At 41.3% G+C, this 26,939-nt stretch overlaps 1 protein-coding gene across 1 annotated transcript; it reads left to right on the plus strand.

The window, feature by feature from the left end:
• The first annotated feature begins 1,224 nt into the window (after positions 1–1,224).
• LOC121532789 (UDP-GlcNAc:betaGal beta-1,3-N-acetylglucosaminyltransferase 7) lies at positions 1,225–11,918 on the plus strand. Its single transcript, XM_041838582.2, has 2 exons — positions 1,225–1,505; positions 9,531–11,918. Coding segments are annotated over exons 1-2 (1,299 nt in total). The 5' UTR covers positions 1,225–1,503; the 3' UTR covers positions 10,828–11,918.
• Positions 11,919–26,939: the final 15,021 nt, after the last annotated feature.

Consider the following 26,939-nt stretch of genomic DNA (forward strand, 5'->3'; position numbering starts at 1 on the left):
AGGAGAGGAAGAGGGGATTTTGGAACACAGCTGGGTTCAGATTGAAAAATTCCTGTTTTGAAGCAGGTCTTTTTTTTGGTCTTTCTCTATAGGCTGTTCAGGGACGGTAAAGCTTCGGTTTACTGTGGGTTTAGTGAGGTTGTGATGACATCTGTACTGTTCTGATAGCACTTTCAGAAGTGTGAATTGCACGGCATTGTGTCCTGGATGGAGCGTGTTGACAATATTGTCAGTTACAGTTCTGGTGGCAATCCTGGCTGAGAAGTCATCCATGGTACACAGTCAGACTTAACATGTCTATATCAAGTGCTATCAAATGTCATCTCCTTCCATCTGAGGACTCACTTAGATATTCAAATCAAACACACTTTCATCATGAAAACCACTAGCTACTAATTTAATTCTGGCAGCTACAAGTGTTTTATGATCATGGAGACAGATTGGTTATGGCTTTCTTTTCATCCAGCACCAAACCCTAAACAACATGTGTCGAAATACCTGGCTATATAAACAAGACAATGTTGACCATTTGTTTAAAATCACTTAAAATTACATGCCGCTGCCAAGCAATAGATATGTATTTATATTTCTTTAGCTAGGTGCGCCATTTCTCACAGCCCAGCATTGACTGACCACAGGTTTGATATGCTTGGATGAATATTATATATTATATATTTATTACACATAATATAATTTATTATGAATAATATAAATTATTATGTAACAACAATAATAATAATACATTAAAAAAAATAGTTACAATAAAGTTATTGCATAGAAATAACATTTCAATACATATATTATTATCTATGTATTTTTATTTTGTATATCTATATTGTTATTATTACATTGATATTATATTGATTATTACTACAGATAATAATAATTACTAGATGTTAATAATATTTTTGCTGCAGCCATAGATCACAGCTGTGTCAATGATGTTACATCTGGAGACAGCTTTGCCAAATTTGAGGGGAAAAAACACATTTGCTTTGTAGGTCTTATTTATTGATGGAGATGTGATGAAACAAAAACATGAAATCAAGATGGCTTTTGTGAACACATAACTGACGGATCCATTGCTAAAGTATGAATAGAGAGAGATTATGCTGGTTTGGCCTATGTTATGGATGGGTGGAAGGACTGCTCTCCCTCTTCATACAGCCTCTCTCTATTTGCATACAGCCTACGTAACGTCGCTCATGCTTTAAAAAGGCAGAGCAGTCGCGGGTATCCACTTGATGGCATTGATCCCAACCTGGTGCGCTTCGGAGAAATACGCGGCCGGAGGCAAAGTAACGTTTTGGTTTCCTCGTTCAGTTCCAAGAGATACTTCAAACTGAATGTTTTGACGGAATGCACTATTTCTTTCCATCCATTTGAAAGGACTGTACTCAAGCAAACCATCCCTTGCTAAGGCATCAGAAGCTGATATTCGTGACTTTACTTGCGCTCGGTTAACTGTTTTGAAGCCACCCAATTGGAATCAGCATTCCAAAAATGTAAGTTTGATTGTTTAAAAAAAAGAATAGCCTACCGACCGTAATGTTGTGCACTGTCCTTGATTAGAAGCAGGCTATTATTATTGTTGTTGTTGATTATTATGATAGTATGAGGTTATATACATTTTTTTTATGAGGCATAGTTGCACGCACAAGTGTGTTCTTCATCTTGCCATTCTTAGAATAAGAATGAGGCCAACGGTAATGCCTTAGGCCAGTGGTTCCTAACCTTTTTCGATTACTGTACCACCAACTGAATATTGCTCTGCCTGGAGTCGCCCTGAAGTACCCCCTCATGTGCATTTTACCAGTAGGCCTATGGTCTAGTGAGTCTTCTCAAGTAGGCTACCCACTGTGGATAGGCCAAGTACCCCCAGGGGTGCTAGTACCCTGATTGGAAACCACTGCCTTAGGCTACTAAGACATATTAAAATAGCCTACATCCCTGCCCTATAACTGTAATAGCACATTTCATTATTTTCTGCAATGGTTAATGCTGTTTATTAATGCGTAACAGGCATAGGTCTATAGCCTATTGAAGTTTATTGGCCCTCATATGGGGATAATTGAATCTCATCAGGTTTTTGATGACAGGTCATCACAACATCTTAGTAGACTACTTAATGGACTGAAAATCATCTAACAACTGAAATAAAACAGTTATAGTGATTGCATTCTAGTCTATGTCTTAAAATATTTGTTTTATGGTCCACTCCGTGCAAATACTTCTGTGTGTCTGACTGGCACTGGCGGACTTACCATTAGGCAGAAGAGGTAATTGCCTAGGGCCTCAAATCATCAAGAGCTGGGCATATTTTTTATTGTTGAAATACAAAAATATGTATAATAATATATATTAAAATAATTTAGCCGCTTGAGGCCCCCCCATGCTCTGCTCGAGGCATAATAAATAAATAATCCCCATCAAAATATGTCTGTTTAAGATAGAGATATATATAAAGAAAATTGCATGGGCTGCGTCTCAATCTACCGCATCCGCTGATGTCGGCCTTCCGCATCTGCAGTGGAAGGTGGCAGAGCTACAGCTTTGTTTGTTAGACCAGAAGACATCTAAAAAATTGGTCTTCTCACGAAAATGTAGCATCTTTGGAACGATGAGACTCTCAAGATGGTGGCATTCTCCATTTTGCTCTACGACTCCCACAAGTGTCATGGGACTCGTCTGAAGGTAAACGTTACCGGCCTGGAAAAATGAATGGAAGTGAATAGTACATTTCCACGTCAAACGTATACAGGGAATTCCAGGGTAAACATTTTTTATTATTCTTTCCTGAACTTCCTTATATCTCTGAGATATAGGACATAAACTTCAAAACATACTTCCTTTTGATTAAATCTGTTTTTCCATGTATGAATCTGTTATTCAATTAGTTCGATGTTTCATCAAATCATTTAAAAATGTATATTTGTATACCTACAGGGTCCTAAAATTCTCCATCCCTATTTAGCTATTTTTCTGCCATGAACTTCCACAGGCTTCCCCATGTTAGGGAAGCCTGATTCTCAACGAGGCTAGCTTAGTAGAAACCCAGCTCCGGGCCCTTAGACTCTAGGGGGATCAAATACGCATTTATTTAGTAAAAAGACAGGTGCTGCTGATAATACAGACTGGCCTCTGCCTGGGGCCTCCAAATCACTAAGTCCGCCCCTGCTGGGCCTCCCGAGTGGTGCAGCGGTCTAAGGCACTGCAGTGCTTGAGGCGTCACTACAGACCCGGGTTTGATCCCAGGCTGTGTCGCAGCCAGCCGTGACCGGGAGGCGGCGCACAATTGGCCCAGCATTGTCCGGGTTAGGGGAGGGTTTGGCCGGCCGGGATGTCCTTGTCCCATCGTGCTCTAGCGAACTCCTTGTTGCGGGCCGGGCGCATGCACGCTGACTACGGTCGCCAGTTGTAAGTCGTTTCCTCCGACACATTGGTGCGGCTGGCTTTCGGGTTAAGCGAGCAGTGTGTCAAGAAGCAGTGCGGCTTGGCATGGTCATGGTTCGGAGGAAGCATGGCTTTCAACCTTCGCCTCTCCCGAGTCCATACGGGAGTTGCTGCGATGGGACAAGACTGTAATTACCAATTGGGGAGAAAAAGGGGTAAAACGTTGTTTTTTATTAAGAAAAGAAAAAATTCGCCCCGCTGACTGGGAGTGTCTCGGGTCTTTAAGGAGTTCCAACTGCAGGGTATGATGACACCTTGACATTATCACGTAATGTCTAGCATTCGCACAGTTTGTTCTTACTCAATCTTTCAATATAAAGACTAGCATTCACAAATGATAATGGTTGACCAGAAGATTATTTTTGCAACATTAATGTCACAAGTGTTTAAGCATTGGAGCTGTCACAGCTCATAACTTTACACATTTAAAGTGATTAATCGTGTTTGGTCTTTAGCTGTTATTTGTAAGCTTTTTTCACCTTACTTCAAAAGGTTAAGCAAATAAATGTTGTCTAGTTAATTTCCATGAAATCATATTTAAGTGGCACATTATGTCTTCACATGACACTTGTCATTTTCCCGTGTTTTCAGGCTATACATAAAACAGCCCAAAATTCCCCTATGGGGGTCACAAAGTGTCACGCTCGTTCATAGACGGGTCAGACCAAGGCGCAGCGTGATAAGCATACATGTTTATTTGAACCTAATAAACACCGACAAAACAACAAACTAGTCCAAGGTACACAAACAACATACCTCACACGGAAAAAGATGCCACAACCCACTAGTGCCAATAGGCTGCCTAAGAATGGTCCCCAATCAGAGACAACGAGCGACAGCTGCCTCTGATTGGGAACCACACCGGCCATCATAGATCTAGAATACTAGATCCTACAACATAAAACAAACAACAAGGAATATACACACCCTGACTCAACATATACAGTGGGGGAAAAAAGTATTTAGTCAGCCACCAATTGTGCAAGTTCTCCCACTTAAAAAGATGAGAGAGGCCTGTAATTTTCATCATAGGTACATATCAACTATGACAGATAAAATGAGGAAAAAAAATCCAGAAAATCACATTGTAGGATTTTCTATGAATTATTTGCAAATTATGGTGGAAAATAAGTATTTGGTCAATAACAAAAGTTTCTCAATACTTTGTTATATACCCTTTGTTGGCAATGACACAGGTCAAACGTTTTCTGTAAGTCTTCACAAGGTTTTCACACACTGTTGCTGGTATTTGGCCCATTCCTCCATGCAGATCTCCTCTAGAGCAGTGATGTTTTTGGGGCTGTCGCTGGGCAACACGGACTTTCAACTCCCTCCGAAGCTTTTCTATGGGGTTGAGATCTGGAGACTGGCTAGGCCACTCCAGGACCTTGAAATGCTTCTTACGGGGCCACTCCTTCGTTGCCCAGGTGGTGTGTTTGGGATCATTGTCATGCTGAAAGACCCAGCCACGTTTCATCTTCAATGCCCTTGCTGATGGAAGGAGGTTTTCACTCAAAATCTCACGATACATGGCCCCATTCATTCTTTCCTTTACACAGATCAGTCGTCCTGGTCCCTTTGCAGAAAAACAGCCCCAAAGCATGATGTTTCCACCCCCATGCTTCACAGTAGGTATGGTGTTCTTTGGATGCAACTCAGCATTCTTTGTCCTCCAAACACGACCGAGTTGAGTTTTTACCCAAAAAGTTCTATTTTGGTTTCATCTGACCATATGACATTCTCCCAATCCTCTTCTGGATCATCCAAATGCACTCTAGCAAACTTCAGACGGGCCTGGACATGTACTGGCTTAAGCAGGGGGACACGTCTTGCACTGCAGGATTTGAGTCCCTGACGGCGTAGTGTGTTACTGATGGTAGGCTTTGTTACTTTGGTCCCAGCTCTCTGCAGGTCATTCATTAGGTCCCCCCGTGTGGTTCTGGGATTTTTGCTCACCGTTCTTGTGATCATTTTGACTCCACGTGGTGAGATCTTGCGTGGAGCCCCAGATCGAGGGAGATTATCAGTGGTCTTGTATGTCTTCCATTTCCTAATAATTGCTCCCACAGTTGATTTCTTCAAACCAAGCTGCTTACCTATTGCAGATTCAGTCTTCCCAGCCTGGTGCAGGTCTACAATTGTGTTTCTGGTGTCCTTTGACAGCTCTTTGGTCTTGGCCATAGTGGAGTTTGGAGTGTGACTGTTTGAGGTTGTGGACAGGTGTCTTTTATACTGATAACAAGTTCAAACAGGTGCCATTAATACAGGTAACGAGTGGAGGACAGAGGAGCCTCTTAAAGAAGAAGTTACAGGTCTGTGAGAGCCAGAAATGTTGCTTGTTTGTAGGTGACCAAATACTTATTTTCCACCATAATTTGCAAATAAATTCATAAAAAATCCTACAATGTGATTTTCTGGATAATTTTTTCTCAATTTGTCTGTCATAGTTGACGTGTACCTATGATGAAAATTACAGGCCTCTCTCATCTTTTTAAGTGGGAGAACTTGCACAATTGATGGCTGACTAAATACTTTTTCCCCCCACTGTAAGCGTCCCCTGAGTCAGGGCGTGACAGTACCCCCCCCCCCCCCAAAGGTGCGGATTCCGACCGCACAACATAAACATAACAGGGTAGGGGTCGGGTGGGCAGTCCGCCTTGGAGGCGGATCCGGCTCAGGGCGTGACGACCTCTCACTCTTCGCCTCCCTGTTGCGCCCCTGTTCTGGTCTAGACCTCGGCGCGTTGCTTCCCCTCTCCTTCCTCCCACTATATTCCACGCCCTGTCTGGACCCTGGTGTGGGAGACCCCGAACCTGGAGAGGGGCTGATGTCTGGCTCCGGAGTGGAGCCGCTGACCGGAGCTGGACTGAACCCCGGTGAAGCGGATTGCTCTGGCTCCGGAGTGGAGCAGCTGACTGGAGCTGAACTGGGCACCGGTGGAGCGGACTGCTCTGGCTCCGGAGTGGAGCAGCTGACCGGTGCCGGACCAGGCACCGGTGGAACAGGCACGGGCTGTGCCGGACTGGACACAAGCACCACTTGCTTGGTGCGAGGAGCAGGAACAGGCCGGACCGGGCTGGCGACGCGCACCACTGGCTTGGTGCGAGGGACAGGAACAGGCCGGACCGGGCTGGCGACGCGCACCACTGGCTTGGTGCAATGGGCAGGAACAGGCCGGGCCGGCGACGCGCACCACTGGCTTGGTGCGAGGGACAGGAACAGGCTGGACCGGGCTGGCGACGCGCACCACTAACTTGGTGCGAGGGGCAGGAATGGGCCGGGCCGTACTGGTTTCACGCACCACTGGCTTAGTGCGGGGAGCAGGAACGGGCCAGACCGGACTGGCGACACGCACCACTTGCTTGGTGCGAGGAGCAGGACTGGGTTCCCTTTATTAACCCCCGCTCCTTCTGCTGCCAACCAGCTCCTCTCGCCGTGCCTCTACACCTTCCTTCTGCTCCCTCTGAACCAATGGCCCCCGTAATCTGGTGGCCTCCTCTCCTAACCAGCAGATCTGCCCTGTCGCGTCCTCCTGCTGCCTCGTCGTCCACACCGTGTGCCCCCCCAAAAAATTTTCTTGGGATTGCCTCTCCACCCTGATCAGGGCCTCCATCTTTCTTGCCAGATCCTCTCTAATCTCCTGCCAAGTCCATCCTCTCTGCTCCTCCTCGGCACACTGCTTGGTCCAGGTCTGGTGGGATCTCCTGTCACGCTCGTTCATAGACGGGTCAGACCAAGGCGCAGCGTGATAAGCATACATGTTTATTTGAACCGAATAAACACCCGACAAAACAACAAACGAAACGAAACGTGAAGTCCAAGGTACACAAACAACATACCTCACACGGAACAAGATCCCAAAACCCACTAGTGCCAATAGGCTGCCTAAGTATTGTCCCCAATCAGAGACAACGAGCGACAGCTGCCTCTGATTGGGAACCACACCGGCCAACATAGATCTAGAAAACTAGATCCTACAACATAAAACAAACACAACAAGGAATATACACACCCTGACTCAACATATAAGTGTCCCCTGAGTCAGGGCGTGACACAAAGCATATATATATACATGTGTGTGTTATAGCATGAGAGCCTACATTTCTAAGCAATTCATTGCAAGTATCAAACAATGAGCTCAGATCTGCCAGTATATTTTCCAATAAGAAAATGTTAGTAAATCAACATATTTTTTGTTAGTTTGATAGAATCACACATTGCCTGATCAACATTCTGTTGTAGATATTCAGAGCAGAATCATATCCCAATCTCTAGGGTAAATATAAAAGCAATGTAACATGTTCCAATACAATTGAAGTCGGAAGTTTACATACACTTAGGTTGGAGTCATTAAAACTTGTTTTTCAACCACTCACACATTTCTTGTTAACAAACTACAGTTTTGGCAAGTCGGTTCGGACATCTACTTTGTGCATGACACAAGTAATTTTTGAACAATTGTTTAATTATTTCACTTATATTTCACTTTCTCACAATTCCAGTGGGTCAGAAGTTTACATACACTAAGTTGACTGTGCCTTTAAACAGCTTGGAAAATTCCAGAAAATGATGTCATGGCTTTAGAAGCTTCTGATAGGCTAATTCACATCATTTGAGTCAATTGGAGGTGTACCTGTGGATGTATTTCAAGGCCTACCTTCAAACTCAGTGCCTCTTTGCTTGACATCATGGGAAAATCAAAAGAAATCAGCCAAGACCTCAGAAAAAAATTGTAGACCTCCACAAGTCCGGTTCATCCTTGGGAGCAATTTCCAAACGCCCGAAGGTACCACGTTCATCTGGAAAACAATAGTACGCAAGTATAAACACCATGGGACCACGCAGCCGTCATACCACTCAGGAAGGAGATGAATGTACTTTGGTGCAAAAAGTGCAAATCAATCCCAGAACAACAGCAAAGGACCTTGTGAAGATGCTGGAGGAAACAGGTACAAAAGTATCTATATCCACAGTAAAACTAGGACTATATCAACATAACCTGAAAGGCCGCTCAGCAAAGAAGAAGCCACTGCTCCAAAACCACCATAAAAAAGCCAGACTACGGTTTGCAACTGCACATGGGGACAAAGATCATACTTTTTGGAGAAATGTCCTCTGGTCTGATGAAACAAAAATATAACTGTTTGGCCATAATGACTATCGTTATGTTTGGAGGGAAAAGGGGGCGGCTTGCAAGCCGAAGAACACCATCCCAACCGTGGAGCAGGGGGTTGGCAGCATCATGCTGTGGGAGTGCTTTGCTGCAGGAGGGATTGGTGCACTTCACAAAATAGATGGAATCATGAGGAAGGAAAATTATGTGGATATATTGAAGCAACATCTCAAGACATCAGTCAGGAAGTTAAAGCTTAGTCGCAAATGGGTATTCCAAATGGACAATGACCACAAGCATACTTCCAAAGTTGTGGCAAAATGGCTTAAGGACAACAATGTCAAGGTATTGGAGTGGCCATCACAAACCCCTGACCTCAATCCTATAGAACATTTGTGGGCAGAACTGAAAAAGCATTTGCGAGCAAGGAGGCCTACAAACCTGACTCAGTTACACCAACTCTGTCAGGAGGAATGGGCGAAAATTCACCAAACTTATTGTGGGAAGCTTGTGGAAGGCTACCCAAAACATTTGACCCAAGTTAAACAATTTAAAGGCAATGCTACCAAATACTAATTGAGTGTATGTAAACTTCTGACCCACTGGGAATGTGATGAAATAAATAAAAGCTGAAATAAATCATTCTCTCTACTATTATTCTGACATTTCACATTCTTAAAATAAAGTGGTGATCCTAACTGACCTAAAACAGGGAATATTTACTAGGATTACATGTCAGGAATTGTGAAAAACTGAGTTTAAATGTATTTGGCTAAGGTGTATGTAAACTTCCGACTTCAACTGTATGTGTGAATATGTTCTTATGGACCAGATTTAGGGAGTGTTGCCCAAAGGCATTCTTTTAGGCTATCATTATCAAAGTTAGTAAATTATTTGTAATGGTAGATTACTTTGATGTCCTCTTCATCTGACTAACAGCCCCTTTCTGCCTGTCTCTCTCCAGGATGACAACTCGGGATCGGTGGAGGGTGTACAAGCGGGTGTGTGTCATGTTCTTTCTGGCTGTAGTGACATTGACGGTGGTCCAGAGAGGGAGCATCGGCACCGGGGCTCCTTTCCAAATTGAGAGGCAGGCTCGCATGGAGGCCACCTCCGAGGGAGGGGAGGACATGGCCCTGCAGCAGAAGAAGGGCCTCTACCCAGTGACCAACACCTTCTGGAAGGCCAGCAAGCCCAAACAAGCTGAACCTGCGGCTGCCGCCACTGGCACCATGGAGGAGCCCAGCGTCACCCATGAGCGAGCTGGCTCCCGGACCTGGGACGTGTCCATTGCCAACTGCAGTGCCAACCTCAACTTTACCAACCAGGACTGGTTCAGGGGCCTGGAGGCCAACTTCAAGCAGTTCCTGCTGTACCGCCACTGCCGCTTCTTCCCCATGCTCATCAACCATCCGGAGAAGTGCTTGGGGGAGACCTACCTGCTCATGGTCATCAAGTCCATTGCCACGCAACACGACCGCCGTGAGGTGATCCGCAAGACATGGGGCAAGGAGCAGGTGGTGGACGGCAAGAAGTTGAAGACGGTCTTCCTGCTGGGGACACCGTCCAACAAGGCTGAGAAGGCCAACCACCAGAAGCTCCTGGAGTATGAGGACTACATCTACGGAGATATCCTCCAGTGGGACTTCCAGGATAGCTTCTTCAACCTGACCCTCAAGGAGACACACTTCCTCAAGTGGTTCTCCACCTTCTGTGCCGACGTGCGCTACATCTTCAAGGGCGACGACGACGTCTTCGTCAGCGTGGCGAACATCTTCGAGTATCTGAAGGCCAGCACCTACGTCAAGAACCTCTTCGTCGGCGACGTGCTCTTCAAGGCCAAGCCCATTCGTAAGAAGGAGAACAAGTACTACATCCCACAAGCGCTTTACAACAAGACCCACTACCCTCCATACGCTGGAGGAGGTGGGTTCCTCATGGATGCGCCCCTGGCCAGGAGGCTCTACTGGGCCTCAGACTCTCTGGAGCTGTACCCCATCGACGATGTGTTCCTGGGCATGTGTCTGGAGGTGCTGCAGGTCACGCCCATCAAGCATAATGCCTTTAAGACATTTGGCCTGGTCAAGAACAGGAACAGCAAGCTTAACCAAGAACCTTGTTTCTTTAAGAGCATGATCGTGGTCCACAAGCTGCTGCCGCCGGACCTCATACACATGTGGAACCTGGTGAACAGTAATCTCATCTGCTCGCAGAAAGTGGAGATCTTATGGCCTGTTGGAGGGGAGAAAAGAACCTCATGAGCTCGTTCTTGGGTGGGAACCCCGGGGGTGGGGTAAGAGTTGGGAATGTGTGAACGGGGAGGGGTGGGAGGCAGATGTTAACTTAAAGTTGACATCCAATTCAGAAAAGAACCTGGACAATATTTAAAAAAAAAAATATGTACTGCATCGCAGTGGAGTGGAATCATCCATTGTTGGAAGTAAATGATCTGGAAATGTTTTTTAAGAAACATTAATTGCTTTTGAATTATTTATATTCTGGTGGCATTTTGTAGGACTCTCAATGTCAGCAGGCACATTCAGAGACACCAAACCAAGGGGCTTGAGGTAGTGGAAGACAGTGCTGCAAAGGACAGCGAGCTGCCTCACGTTGTTACACATCCCTTTGACTGTGTATTGAATGTCCAACACCTTGTTCATTTTGACCAGGCTTTACCGATACTGTAGTAACATGGACCTCATAAGATAGGACGAAATAAAGTGTCTTTACCTCACCAATGTAGTTTAAAAAGTCCCCTTCTCACATGGGTAGGCATTTGAATAATATTTATTTCTAACCGATGGAGTTATTTGTCAAGGCATCAATGTCTTGTAGGCATATTTGACCATGTTAATAGTTTTTAAAAATCATCATGTCATTTATTTTATTACATCTGACCCTGCAGTCCAATGTAGAGCTAGCCATTGTTATGGGTCACTGCACTTCAGTGAGATTGTTCAGTTTTGAAATTAAACTTGATCTGGACTTCTAATCGTGTACTGGAAACTAAAAAAGATGTCCAAACTCATTTCTGTATACTGTATGTGTCCATGGATTTGAATGTGCTGATATAAATTTACTTGACATGAATTGGGTTGAGGGTTTACATTGAAACTGTGAATAAACTACTGCTGATACATGTATGATATAATGTTAATAGCCCCGCAGACGAGGGGAGCCCAAGAGGGTGTTTGATATTTAATTAAATGCGGGAAAGGTTGGAATTAATGTGCAAAGATTATAGTGCTGAATGTTTAGAGGGCGGTGATTATGTGTGGATGATGTACATAAATGTAGAAAATCAAAATGTATATAGGTCAAATCAGATTTCTAAATAAACATCTAAAAATCATATGTGGGTCTTATACTACTCTTTTATTAAATTGTCCCAGATTAATACATTTTTTGATTTGGGCTCATTGACAGCAAACTGTGACCAAAGATCCAAACAAGTTCAGATGACAAAGCCCTACATGATATTTGATCTCAATGTTGATAATACGGGGCTATCAGTTACACTGGGAGAGGATTTTAATAGAATGTGTCCTCAAGTAGCCCAAATGACAAAGCAGGTGTTATCTGACAAAAATGTTTATTGTTCATTTGTTCTATATTCACTTGTTATGGGTCAATGAGATTATATTTTAAATTCAACGTGGATGATGTGTGAATATAAAAATGTATTTCACATTCAATACTGAATCAGCACTTGAAAACCAAATACAGTGCTTGACCTAATGTATGCCTTTAGATAACTTTTTATTATGTCACATTTTTGTCACATACATACAAATTATATATGTATATGATAGACCAGAAATACATTGAACTGTACAGTAAGAAACACAGAGCATTAACATATCCTATCTCCTTAGCGTTTTTAGTCAATGGCTTGTATTGGTTTCAGAGACGGTTTATACAAAGTCCTTATTGGTCTATGATTTCTCATTGTTTATGTTATGTTCTCCTGCTGGATATCGTATAACCTTTAACCCAACAAAACTGCTGACAGCGATACTGCCAGCAGATGGAGAAGATAGAAGATAGTGTTCTTGCCTGGCCAAAAAGACAAACAGGGCATCGCACAACAACACAACAATTACATTCCTGTTGTTATTGTTCACATAACCTCCTCCAGCACAAAGATAAGAAGCCCATGCAAAAACTGGATATTGGCTGTATACAATTTCAGGGGACCATCCACATAAAGGGTATTATATCTGTCAGAAAGGAAATGCAAGATGCGACAGTCTCCAGCTTGATAGTGCCAGAGATAGACGTCTAAGCCTTCTCTTAAGCAGGTTACCGCTTTCTGCTCAAGATGATATATGTGTGAGATGTAACACAAGAGTGGTCCAAAACACAAACATCACATTAATTTGATTTGTTTTTATATCGACATCATACATAAAGGTAGATCAAATAATAATAACAAATATGTTCAATTGACAAACGCTGAACTTTATTCTGTTTATTTGGTAAGGACAATGTACAGTACATTATCAATGTATCTGTCAATGTGCCAGATACTGTATGGCCAAAAGGTCAAATCCGACCCGCGGGTGGTTTGACTAATACATTTAAAAAAATTTGTGGGGAAAAACAAACGGAATATATTTTCAAATAACAACAACCAAATCGAAACCTTGTAGGATTGATAATAGACCTACATTCATACAGTTTCTTGACTGTGTCCAGCTCGCTAAAAATCACCCAAATGAAAGCTAGACAGTCAGGGAGCATCGAAAATTCCCAAAACGATGGTTATAGAACCATTTTTGGCAATTTTTGACAGCGAAGAAATATTACACACTCGTTGAAGAACGAATGCAGCCACAGGGGCAAAATGAGTTTGACACCGTCACTGTAGGTGTCCTGATTTGAGTTGTATCAGCCTGAAGATTTTAAGTAACACCCCCACTAAGCCACGCCTCCAATATAATTTCCCAGTGTGCCTTGCCTTTTCAAGTGTATTGTAGAGTTACCACCAATGACTCTATTTGTTAGTGACAGAGACATTTATTCATTTACAGTTCTGTGGCCTTCACCAAGTTAGTTCCTAGGTGAATGTTATCTTTATAATGAAACTCTTTTTGAAACTACATTACATATATTGTAAGGCCCTAGCTTTACCCTAACACAGAGGCCTGACAGTCATGGTTTGCAGACTACATCAGGGTGGCAAGTAGGGTTACAAAGTTCTGGTACATAAAAAAAAAAAAATCCTGGTTGAAGGATTTCCAGGAATCATCCAACCAGAATTATGCAACCCTACCTGCACATGACATTATGCTGACTTGCAAAGTGATGTTTAATTCCAATTGGAATCCAGCCTGAGTTAGAATATCCAACAGTTTACCTTTTTATTCACCAGCAACCTGAATTCATAATGCCTGCCAGGGTTAGAAACAGTTTGAGGAGACTACCTAAGCCATATAAACTGGAACTACCATTTCAGTAACGGTTGCAAAAAATCTAACTAAATGATTGGATTAGTTTAGAAAAATGTTATTTATATTTGTGTAGCATAAGATTAATTCATGAATCACTCAATGTAAATGCAAAAACACAGATATTAAAAACAATTCCAATAAAATCGACCTGCAGTAGAGCATGCTGGGAAAAACGTTAATTTGTTATCATAATTTTTTTAAATAGAGTGACTTCTCATTTAGTTTTGGGTCAGTACCAAATAAACAATTAAGTAATAATGACTTTTAATTGACTTTGAGTTGAACTTACTAGAAGTATTTGAGTAAAAAATACTTGGGGGTTTACAGTGCAGTATGTGAGGTGAGGTACGGAAAGAGGCACTTGAGGTGAACCATAGACCAGTCTCCATTATGTATCACAAGGTACCCAAACAGCTATTTTGCATTGTAGTGATATGATTTGCGAGGACATCTTGCCATTGTGTGGATCCTTTGTGTGGGGCCATTATGTACTGTACATGAAAGATGTAGGGATAGTCACCAGAAGTCCTGGGAAGTCATAATAACACTAGCTAACGGCTTGTTCATGGCCAAGGGTAATAAAGTGTGTGTGTGTGTGTGTGTGTGTGTGTGTGCGTGCATGTGTGTGTGTGTGAGAGAGAAAGAGTTAGTTGATGGCTCAGTTCACAAACACAAACAGACCCCACAGAGCTCCAGCACAGCAACACAATTAGACCCAACCAAATGATGAGAAAGCAAAAAGATAACTATTTAACACACTGGAAAGAATCAACCAAAAAACGGAGCAAATTGAAATGCTATCTGGCCCTAAACAGAGAATACCTGCCCACTGTGACTGACCCAAAATAAAAAAAAATCCTTGACTATGTACAGACTCCGTGGGCATAGCTTTGCTATTGAGAGAGGCCACCATAGGCAGACCTGGCTATGTACACACTGTCCACAAAATGAGGTGGAAACTGAGCTGCACTTCCTAACCTCCTGCCAAATGTATGAACACATTAGAGACATACAGTATATTTCCCACAGATCACACCCACAAAGAATTTGAAAACAAATCAAACATTGATAAACTCCCATATCTGTTAGGCGAAATACTGCAGTGTGCACAGAGATGGGCATTATTTCTGTTACATGTATTTGAAAATATGTATTTCAATTTCGTCTGAGTATTTTGTCATTTGTATTACACTGGGCTGAACTAGGTTCCAATGTATTTTGTAATAAGATACTTTTGAGAGCTGTAATTTGTATTTTCAAATACAATTTTCCTCAAAAGAAAAATGTTTATAGCAGTTCACCATATTGTAGCCCCCTTTCACCCTTCATTGGTATCAGAAGTCTGATGGCACTGTGTTGTGTCATGACTTGCCCTCATGGGCTGAGGATCAAAGATGCCGGCTAGGCAAAGGTTTGAACACCCCCTTTCCTGGGGGCCAGTTTTATGACCGATCGTAAATTCCTTGCAGAAATGTTATTTTCCATGCCATGCAGTATTGGGAGAGGGAATTTCCCTGTGAGACAAAGGAAGTCTTCCCGTCAAGACTCCAACATCCAAAAGTGGATAATGAAACAATATTCCCACTTAAAAGAATGTGGGAAACGACTTAAATAATTTGTTACTATGTTGTGATGTCATTAAAGACGGTGGAACAACATAACTGTATCTCTAGGGGTGTACACTTCCCAGTTATGAGGTTTGCATCTAATTGTTGTATTAAAAGAATAATTAAGTTTAATAATACTTTTGTGAAGATAACAATGTGATTTTAGCATTCTAGATGACATTATTGTTTCCATATTGATTTGTTCTCAGTCAGTGGCCACGCCCAGATGAGCACAAACATGATGAAATGCCCCCTTTTCTACTCAAGTATAAAACCCCTAGTGGCTAAATTCACCTCAGACCAGCAGACGTGAAGCGTGAGCTAAACGTTACAAAATGGTTTAAAACTACAACTCCATTACCAAAGGAAGACCAAGCAGATTACGGTATAAGCCAGATGTTGCAAATGGATGAATTTCTACCAGACCAGGAAGTGTGAAGCTGAAGCTACACGTTACAAAATGGTTAGACCAGAAAGACCAGAAAACCTGAGACGTTAGTCCACACATTTGAAATGGAGAAACTCTGAAACTCTCAACCTATACACGAGGTGAAGAAGAAGACAATGCACTAGACCTTATCATCTCAGTCTGCAGCTGACATGTATAGTCGTCTAGAGAACTTTCACTAAAGACACGAGTTGGGAAGGACAATCCCTCTCAGGCAATCGCTGGTACATCTGAAGTATCTATTCTAACAGATCAACTCTACGAACTACAGGGTACGCTGAAGTATCCATTCTAACCACCACTACGACCAGAAACTACCAAGGTTATTGGGATCTCTGGTGGGCAAACCAGAGTCCTTCATCATCAACTCAACTATTGAAGACAGCTACACGTAAATACATGTTGCATTGCTAATCCGAATGAGCAGGTGCAAAGCATTTGTATTTCCGTGAGCGTAGTTAATAAATGTCCGATAGGTGAATTCCCTTATCTCTTCCTTTCTCCCCCTCTCTCTGAATCAGCCAACCCTCCTTCTACCCAAGCATTCATGCTATTGTTAGTCCAGTCCTCTAGGGACCTGTTGTCATTGTATTACATTAGTAATCAATAACCTATGTGTGTTTGTGTGTTTGTATTCTGTGTTATTATTTAGTTAGTTAGTAAAATAATTAAAACAATTTTAGTATTGCTGATTCATTAATAAGATTAGGGTTCTTGCAGGTTCAAGGATTATGCAAAGTTCAGAATGAGACTGATAAGAAGTAATTATTTAATAAGTGACAGTTATTGATATAGAACATATATATCTTCTAAGAGTTTAATTCGGGAGATGGTAACTCGTTAAACAACTTCTTCCGTGGTGCCCCAAATTCTTAATGAGTTAATTGTTACATGATTCATTTAACGAGTGACAACTAAACATAGTTAGTTGATTTGACAAATAAAAGTCACCATATTAATATACACTACCGGTCAAAAGTTTTAGAACACCTACTAAGGGTTTTTCTTAATTTTTACTATTTTCTACATTGAAGAATAATAGTGAAGACATTAAAACTATGAAATAACACATAAGGAATCATGTAGTAACCAAAAAAAATGTAAACAAATCAAAATATATTTCATATTTGAGATTATTCAAATAGCCACCCATTTGCCTAGATGACACCTTTGTTTGTTTTTTGTAAAAAAATTAATATATATATACAGTGGGGAGAACAAGTATTTGATACACTGCCGATTTTGCAGATTTTCCTACTTACAAAGCATGTAGAGGTCTGTAATTTTTATCATATGTACACTTCAACTGTGAGAGACGTATCCAGAAAATCACATTGTATGATTTTTAAGTAATTAATTTGCATTTTATTGCATGACATAATTATTTGATCACCTACCAACCAGTAAGAATTCAGGCTATCACAGACCTTTTAGTTTTTCTTTAAGAAGCCCTCCTGTTCTCCACTCATTACCTGTATTAACTGCACCTGTTTGAACTCGTTACCTGTATAAAAGACACCTGTCCACACACTCAATCAAACAGACTCCAACATCTCCACAATGGCCAAGACCAGAGAGCTGTGTAATGACATCAGGGATAAAATTGTAGACCTGCACAAGGCTGGGATGGGCTACAGGACAATAGGCAAGCAGCTTGGTGAGAAGGCAACAACTGTTGGCGCAATTATTAGAAAATGGAAGAAGTTCAAGATGACGGTCAATCACCCTCGGTCTGGGGCTCCATGCAAGATCTCACCTCGTGGGGCATCAATGATCATGAGGAAGGTGAGGGATCAGCCCAGAACTACACGGCAGGACCTGGTCAATGACCTGAAGAGAGCTGGGACCACAGTCTCAAAGAAAACCATTAGTAACACACTACGCCGTCATGGATTAAAATCCTGCAGCGCACGCAAGGTCCCCCTGCTCAAGCCAGCGCATGTCCAGGCCCGTCTGAAGTTTGCCAATGACCATCTGGATGATCCAGAGGAGGAATGGGAGTAGGTCATGTGGTCTGATGAGACAAAAATAGAGCTTTTTGGTCTAAACTCCACTCACAGTGTTTGGAGGAAGAAGAAGGATGAGTACAACCCCAAGAACACCATCCCAACCGTGAAGCATGGAGGTGGAAACATCATTATTTGGGGATGCTTTTCTGCAAAGGGGACAGGACGACTGCACCGTATTGAGGGGAGGTTGGATGGGGCCATGTATCGCGAGATCTTGGCCAACAACCTCCTTCCCTCAGTAAGAGCATTGAAGATGGGTCGTGGCTGGGTCTTCCAGCATGACAACGACCCGACACACACAGCCAGGGCAACTAAGGAGAAGCATCTCAAGGTCCTGTAGTGGCCTAGCCAGTCTCCAGACCTGAACCCAATAGAGGGAGCTGAAAGTCCGTATTGCCCAGCGACAGGCCCGAAACCTGAAGGATCTGGAGATGTCCTGTATGGAGGAGTGGGCCAAAATCCCTGCTGCAGTGTGCAAACCTGGTCAAGACCTACAGGAAACGTATGATCTCTGTAATTGCAAACAAAGGTTTCTGTACCAAATATTAAGTTCTGCTTTTCTGATGTATCAAATAATAATATGCCATTTAGCAGACAGTTTTATCCAAAGCGACTTACAGTGATGCGTGCATACATAATTTTTTTTTGTGTATGGGTGGTCCCGGGGATCGAACCCACTACCTTGGCGTTACAAGCGCCGTGCTCTACCAGCTGAGCTACAGAGGACCATGCCATAAAATGCAAATTAATTACTTAAAAATCATACAATGTGATTTTCTGGATTTTTGTTCTCTCACAGTTGAAGTGTACCTATGATAAAACATTACAGACCTCTACATGCTTTGTAAATAGGAAAACCAACTAAATTGGCAGTGTATCAAATACTTGTTCTCCCCACTGTATATCTTATTTTTTTAGGGGGTAGATCAGCATTAATATTGCAGATAGATTGTAACCTCCATCAATGTAGTTGTCTGCATCACTTCCAATCCCCCATATGGTTTTTTCTCACGAATATACAGTGAGGGAAAAAAGTATTTGATCCCCTGCTGATTTTGTACGTTTGCCCACTGACAAAGAAATGATTAGTCTATCATTTTAATGGTAGGTTTATTTGAACAGTGAGAGACAGAATAACAACAACAAAAGTCCAGAAAAACGCATGTCAAAAATGTTATAAATTGATTTGCATTTTAATGAGGGAAATAAGTATTTGCCCCCCTCTCAATCAGAAAGATTTCTGGCTCCCAGGTGTCTTTTATACAGGTAACGAGCTGAGATTAGGAGCACACTCTTAAAGGGAGTGCTCCTAATCTCAGTTTGTTACCTGTATAAAAGACACCTGTCCACAGAAGCAATCAATCAATGAGATTCCAAACTCTCCACCATGGCCAAGACCAAAGAGCTCTCCAAGGATGTCAGGGACAAGATTGTAGACCTTCACAAGGCTGGAATGGGCTACAAGACCATAACCAAACAGCTTGGTGAGAAGGTGACAACAGTTGGTGCGATTATTCGCAAATGGAATAAACACAAAATAACTGTAAATCTCCCTCGGCCTGGGGCTCCATGCAAGTTCTCACCTCGTGGAGTTGCAATGATCATGAGAACGGTGAGGAATCAGCCCAGAACTACACTGGAGGATCTTGTCAATGATCTCAAGGCAGCTGGGACCATAGTCACCAAGAAAACAATTGATAACACACTACGCTGTGAAGGACTGAAATCCTGCAGCGCCAGCAAGGTCCCCCTGCTCAAGAAAGCACATATACAGGGCCATCTGAAGTTTGCCAATGAACATCTGAATGATACAGAGGAGAACTGGGTGAAAGTGTTGTGGTCAGATGAGACAAAAATCGAGCTCTTTGGCATCAACTCAACTCGCCATGTTTGGAGGAGGATGAATGCTGCCTATGACCCCAAGAACTCCATCCCCACCGTCAAACATGGAGGTGGAAACATTATGCTTTGGGGGTGTTTTTCTGCTAAGGGGACAGGACAACTTCACCGCATCAAATGGACGATGGACGGGGCCATGTACCGTCAAATCTTCTGTGAAAACCTCCTTCCCTCAGCCAGGGCATTGAAAATGGGTCGGGGATGGGTATTCCAGCATGACAATGACCTAAAACACACGGCCAAGGCAACAAAGGAGTGGCTCAAGAAGAAGCACATTAAGGTCCTGGAGTGGCCTAGCCAGTCTCCAGACCTTAATCCCATAGAAAATCTGTGGAGGGAGCTGAAGGTTCAAGTTGCAAAACGTCAGCCTCAAAACTTTAATGACTTGGAGAAGATCTACAAAGAGGAGTGGAACAAAATCCCTCCTGAGATGTGTGCAAACCTGGTGGCCAACTACAAGAAACGTCTGACCTCTGTGATTGCCAACAAGGGTTTTGCCACCAAGTACTAAGTCATGTTTTGCAGAGGGGTCAAATACTTATTTCCCTCATTAAAATACAAATCAATTGATAACATTTTTGACATGCATTTTTCTGGATTTTGTTGTTGTTATTCTGTCTCTCACTGTTCAAATAAACCTACCATTAAAATTATAGACTGATCATGTCTTTGTCAGTGGGCAAACATACAAAATCAGCAGGGGATCAAATACTTTTTTCCCTCACTGTTTATACACATATACATATATACATATACACATACATACATATAAATACATAAACATGCATATAAATACATATCCTTTTTTAAAATATATTTCCCTTTATTACTTTCCAACCCCATCACCCCTTCCCTAAGAAGGCCTCTACTTCCAGCTTATTCATACTATACACATTTTATGGACACTGTCAATTTTTGACGGCGGCAGGTAGCTTAGTGGGTAAGAGCGTTGTGCCAGTAACCGAAAGGTCGCTGGTTCTAATCCCCGAGCCGACGAGGTGAAAAATCTGTCGATGTGCCCTTAAGCAAGGCACTTAACCCTAATTGCTCATGTAAGTTGCTCTGGATAAGAGTGTCTGCTAAATGACTAAAATGTAAAAATGTACAATAATTATATTTTGTTTGTTTTTACTCATGAAACTTCCTCTACCCTCAACCTCTCCGATCATTTTCATGATGTCCATCCAGTTTGCTTCTACAGTGGGGAAAAAAGTATTTAGTCAGCCACCAATTGTGCAAGTTCTCCCACTTAAAAAGATGAGAGAGGCCTGTAATTTTCATCATAGGTACACGTCAACTATGACAGACATATTGAGAAAAAAAATCCAGAAAATCACATTGTAGGATTTGTTATGAATTTATTTGCAAATTATGGTGGAAAATAAGTATTTGGTCACCTACAAACAAGCAAGATTTCTGGCTCTCACAGACCTGTAACTTCTTCTTTAAGAGGCTCCTCTGTCCTCCACTCGTTACCTGTATTAATGGCACCTGTTTGAACTTGTTATCAGTATAAAAGACACCTGTCCACAACCTCAAACAGTCACACTCCAAACTCCTCTATGGCCAAGACCAAAGAGCTGTCAAAGGACACCAGAAACAAAATTGTAGACCTGCACCAGGCTGGGAAGACTGAATCTGCAATAGGTAAGCATCTTGGTTTGAAGAAATCAACTGTGGGAGCAATTATTAGGAAATGGAAGACATACAAGACCACTGATAATCTCCCTCGATCTGGGGCTCCACGCAAGATCTCACCCCGTGGGGTCAAAATTATCACAAGAACAGTGAGCAAAAATCCCAGAACCACACGGGGGGACCTAGTGAATGACCTGCAGAGAGCTGGGACCAAAGTAACAAAGCCTACCATCAGTAACACACTACGCCGCCAGGGACTCAAATCCTGCAGTGACAGACGTGTCCCCCTGCTTAAGCCAGTACATGTCCAGGCCCGTCTGAAGTTTGCGAGAGTGCATTTGAATGATCCAGAAGAGGATTGGGAGAATGTCATATGGTCAGATGAAACCAAAATATAACTTTTTGGTAAAAACTCAACTCGTCGTGTTTGGAGGACAAAGAATGCTGAGTTGCATCCAAAGAACACCATACCTACTGTGAAGCATGGGGGGTGGAAACATCATGCTTTGGGGCTGTTTTTTCTGCAAAGGGACCAGGACGACTGATCCGTGTAAAGGAAATAATGAATGGGGCCATGTATCGTGGAGATTTTGAGTGAAAACCTCCTTCCATCAGCAAGGGCATTGAAGATGAAACGTGGCTGGGTCTTTCAGCATGACAATGATCCCAAACACACCGCCGGGCAACGAAGGAGTGGCTTCGTAAGAAGCATTTCAAGGTCCTGGAGTGGCCTAGCCAGTCTCCAGATCTCAACCCCATAGAAAATCTTTGGAGGGAGTTGAAAATCCGTGTTGCCCAGCAACAGCCCCAATACATCACTGCTCTAGAGGAGATCTGCATGGAGGAATGGGCCAAAATATCCAGCAACAGTGTGTGAAAACCTTGTGAAGACTTACAGAAAATGTTTGACCTGTGTCATTGCCAACAAAGGGTATATAACAAAGTATTGATAAACTTTTGTTATTGAACAAATACTTATTTTCCACCATAATTTGCAAATAAATTCATTAAAAATCCTACAATGTGATTTTCTGGATTGTTTTTTCTCATTTTGTCTGTCATAGTTGACGTGTACCTATGGTGAAAATTACAGGCCTCTCTCATCTTTTTAAGTGGGAGAACTTGCACAATTGGTGGCTGACTAAATACTTTTTTTTCCCCACTGTATATGCCATATCTTTCTAACTGTGCTCTTTCACAAAAGCTCTCAACCGATAACCTGTATATAGTATGAAGTATACAACCTATATACTTGTAATGGACACAGTATGCTTTACATTAGTTATCTTGTTGTTATTAGTTGTTGTTAGTTGTTATTAGTCCCATCCTTCAACTCCATTCAACACCACCCATCTATCTCTTAACACCATCCATATTGGATTTCTATTTGCCATATATATTTCAACTGTACTGTGATGTTTTACAAAAGTTCTGAACCCTTCTATTCTCATTGTTTCTACAGATTGTAAATTAAAAATAAACATTTTTGCTAAAAGTATTATTATATTATTGATCGATTGAATATGACTTTTCAGATCACCCAGTAGTGCTATCTGCAGGGTTAGCTCCAGGTAAATATTGCAATCATTCAGCCATTCCTGGACCTGTGACCAAAAACAAGCTACAAATGGACAGTACCAAAACAAATAATCTAATGATTCTGTCTCTTCGCAGCAAAATCTGCAGAGCTGGGAAGATTGTATTCCACACATAAATAACATTCTATTGGTAGCAAGATTTTTGTATAATAATTTAAATTGAAAAATTCTACGTTTTGAATCCGGCGTCGTTTTGCGTATCAGTTCATAAACACTATGCCATGGAATCGGTACGTCAAAAATCTCTTCCCAACTATTTTGCAATCTATATGGGACGGCTGTCAATCCTTTGGTCCTTAAATGAAACTGGTATACTTTTTTATTTATCAAAATTTTCTTTAACCAATTATGTTCTTTAATGCAGGGCCGACAGACAAGTTCCTTACCTTTTCCCCCTTCCACTTTCCTCTTCCATTTTTGCGGTAATACTGCAAATATTTGGTTGTAATTTTGGGTAGAGCAGACATTTCCATATGTTTTTGTTAGCTGCATGTGCGACATAACTCCACCAGTCCTACCTATGATATCCTTTACAAAGATTATACCTTTATTAAACTTTTTTTTTTTTTAATAATGGTTTTTTATCAATAAGTGTATTTGAGTTTAACCACAATATTTCTTGCATTATATGTCCTGTCGTTTCTGGAGGATTACATTGAAATTGCAACCAACTTTCTATGGCTTGTTTTAGAAATTGTGATATTTGGGAGATTATTTCCTTTTCAAATAACTGAAATTGAGAGGTTGTAATCTGAATAAAGGGAAAAGGCCATTCTTGAACATTGGGTGAGACAATCTTACTAATTTGCTAGAGAACCAGTTCGGATTTAAGAATAACTTTTGTATGACTGAAGCTTTTAGTGATAGGTCTAATGCTTTAATATTTAATCATTTTTGTCCTCCGAATTCATATTCATTATGTAAATAGGCACAGTTGATTTTGTCTGGCTTGCCGTTCCAAATCAAATGGAATATTTTTAACTCATATAATTTAAAAAACTGTTCCCTAGGCGTAAGCAAGACCATAAGCAAATAGGTAAACTGGAATAATACTAAAGAGTTAATCAGTGTGATTTTTCCATTGTAGCAAGATCTTATCTATTTTTGGTAACTTTCTATTAACATTTATTGGAGTGAGATCATTTATTTCATTTGGGATATGTATTCCGAGTATATCCACATCACCATCAGACCATTTTATTGGTAAACTACATGGTAACGTAAAAATTGTATTTTTTAGTGATCCAATACGTAATATAGGACATTTATCATAATTTGGTTGTAATCCAGAGAGGTTAGAAAATGTATCTAGATCCTCTATGAGGCTATGGAGGGATTCAAGTTGTGGATTTAAAAGAAAACATGAGTCATCAGCATACAATGACACCTTTGTTTTTAAGCCCTGGATTTCTAATCCCTTGATATTATTGTTGGATCTGATTTTAATAGCTAACATTTCGATGGCCATAATAAATAGATATGCCGATAGTGGACAACCTTGTTTCACTCCTCTTCACAGTTTAAAACTTTCAGAGAAATAGCCATTATTTACTATTTTACGCCTAGGGTTACTATACATGATTTTAACCCATTTTATAAGATATTCCCCAAAATTGAAATGCTCCAGGCATTTATATATAAACCCCAGTCGTACTTTATCAAATGCCTTTTCAAAGTCTACAGGCCTGGTTTCCCTGATTTTTCATAGTGTTCTATTGTTTCCAGTACTTGCCTCATATTATCTCCAATGTATCGTCCATGTAAAACACCTGTCTGATTAGACTGAATAATGTCCGACAATACCTTTTTAATTCTATGCGCTATACATTTTGTAAGGGGCCTCCAATTTTTTTAATGGACTGGATCTTTATATTTTCCACTTGTATCCTGTTTCAGTAATAATGAAGTCAGACCTTATTCTTCAGTGTCTGATAATCTACTATTTACATAGGAGTGGTTAAAACATGCTAATAATGGTCCTCTGAGTATATCAAAAAAGATTTTGTATACCTAGACTGGTATGCCATCCAACCCTGGAGTTTTCCCGGACTTAAAGTCTTTAATTGTATCCAGAAGTTCCTCTGTAAATTCACCTTCACATGAGTCTTTCTGTGTGGCTGTTAATTTTATATTATCAATTAAAATCTCTACAATTAGCTTCAGTTAGAGGAGATGGAGGCGACTGAAACGAAAACATATGCTGAAAGTACCTTGTTTTCTCCTTCAAAATATCATTTGGTGAATCATGGGTGACTCTGTCATTTGTAACCAGTTTCAGTAAATTCTTTTTGGTAGCATTTCTATGTTGAAGATTAAAAAAGAATGTGGTGCATTTTTCCGCATATTCCATCCAGTTTGCTTTATTTTTATAATATATTACACTTGATCTTTCTTGAATAAGTTTCTCAGTTTCTCAATTTCAATATCAACACTTTTTTTTACTTTTGGTGCCAACGAGAATGACATAAGAAAGAAGTCAAGAAGACTAGCTTGATTGAGTCTCCGCCATGTATATCTCACTAGATCAGGATATTTATGCCTCCATATATCTACTAGTTCTAATGTATCCATGACATTCACAATTTCCTTAAAAGCATGAGGGTGATAGTTTGTAGTGTGATTTCCTTAACGGTCCATTGATCCATTTAAAACAGTATTATAATCTCCAGCCATAATAATAGAGTATTGTATTGCTTGCAGGTTTGATAATTTATTAGATATATTTTCAAAGAAGTGTGGATCATCATTATTTGGAGGGCACTTTGGTGTTGAATGCTGAGCTGTAGTCAATGAACAGCATTCTCACATACACTACCAGTCAAAAGTTTACAATTTTTTTATATTGTAGAATAATAGTGAATACATCAAAACTATGAAATAACATATATGGAATCATGTAGTAACCAAAAAAGTGTCCTTAACATGTGTGCCTTCTTCAAAGTGAATTCGTGGAAATTCTTTCCTTCTTAATGTGTTTGAGACAATCAGTTGTGTTGTGTGGGACAAAGTATACAGAAGATAGCCCTATTTATGGCAAGAACAGCTCAAATAAGTGAAGAGAAAAAACAGTCCATCGTTACTTTAAGACATGAAGGTCAGTCAATACTGAACATTTCAAGAACTTTGAAAGTTTCTTCAAGTGCAGTCGCAAAAACAATCTAGCTTTATGGTGAAACTGGCTCCTTCATGGTCGAATTGCTACAAAGAAACCACTACTAAAGGACACCAATAAGAAGAAGAGACTTGATTGGGCCAAGAAACACGAGCAATGGACATTAGACTGGTGGTAATGTGTCCTTTAGTCTGGAATCCAATTTGGAGATTTTTGACTCCAACCGTTGTGTCTTTGTGAGACGCGGTGTGGGTGAACGGATGATCTCTGCATGTGTATTTCCCACCGTAAAGCATGGAGGAAGAGGTGTTATGGTGTGGGGGTGCTTTGCTGGTGACACTGTCAGTGATTTATTTAGAATTCAAGGCACACTTAACCAGCATGGCTACCACAGCATTCTGCAGCGATACGCCATCCCATCTGGTTTGGGCTTAGTGGGACTATCATTTGTTTTCAACAGGACAATGACCCAACACACCTCCAGGCTGCGTAAGGGCTATTTGACCAAGAAGGAGAGTGATGGAGTGCTGCATCAGATGACCTGGCCTCCACAGTCCTCCGACCTCAACCCAATTGAGATGGTTTGGGATGAGTCGGACTGCAGAGTGA

Source organism: Coregonus clupeaformis, chromosome 20 (genome assembly GCF_020615455.1).
Source record: "Coregonus clupeaformis isolate EN_2021a chromosome 20, ASM2061545v1, whole genome shotgun sequence".
Classification (NCBI taxonomy): domain Eukaryota; kingdom Metazoa; phylum Chordata; class Actinopteri; order Salmoniformes; family Salmonidae; genus Coregonus; species Coregonus clupeaformis.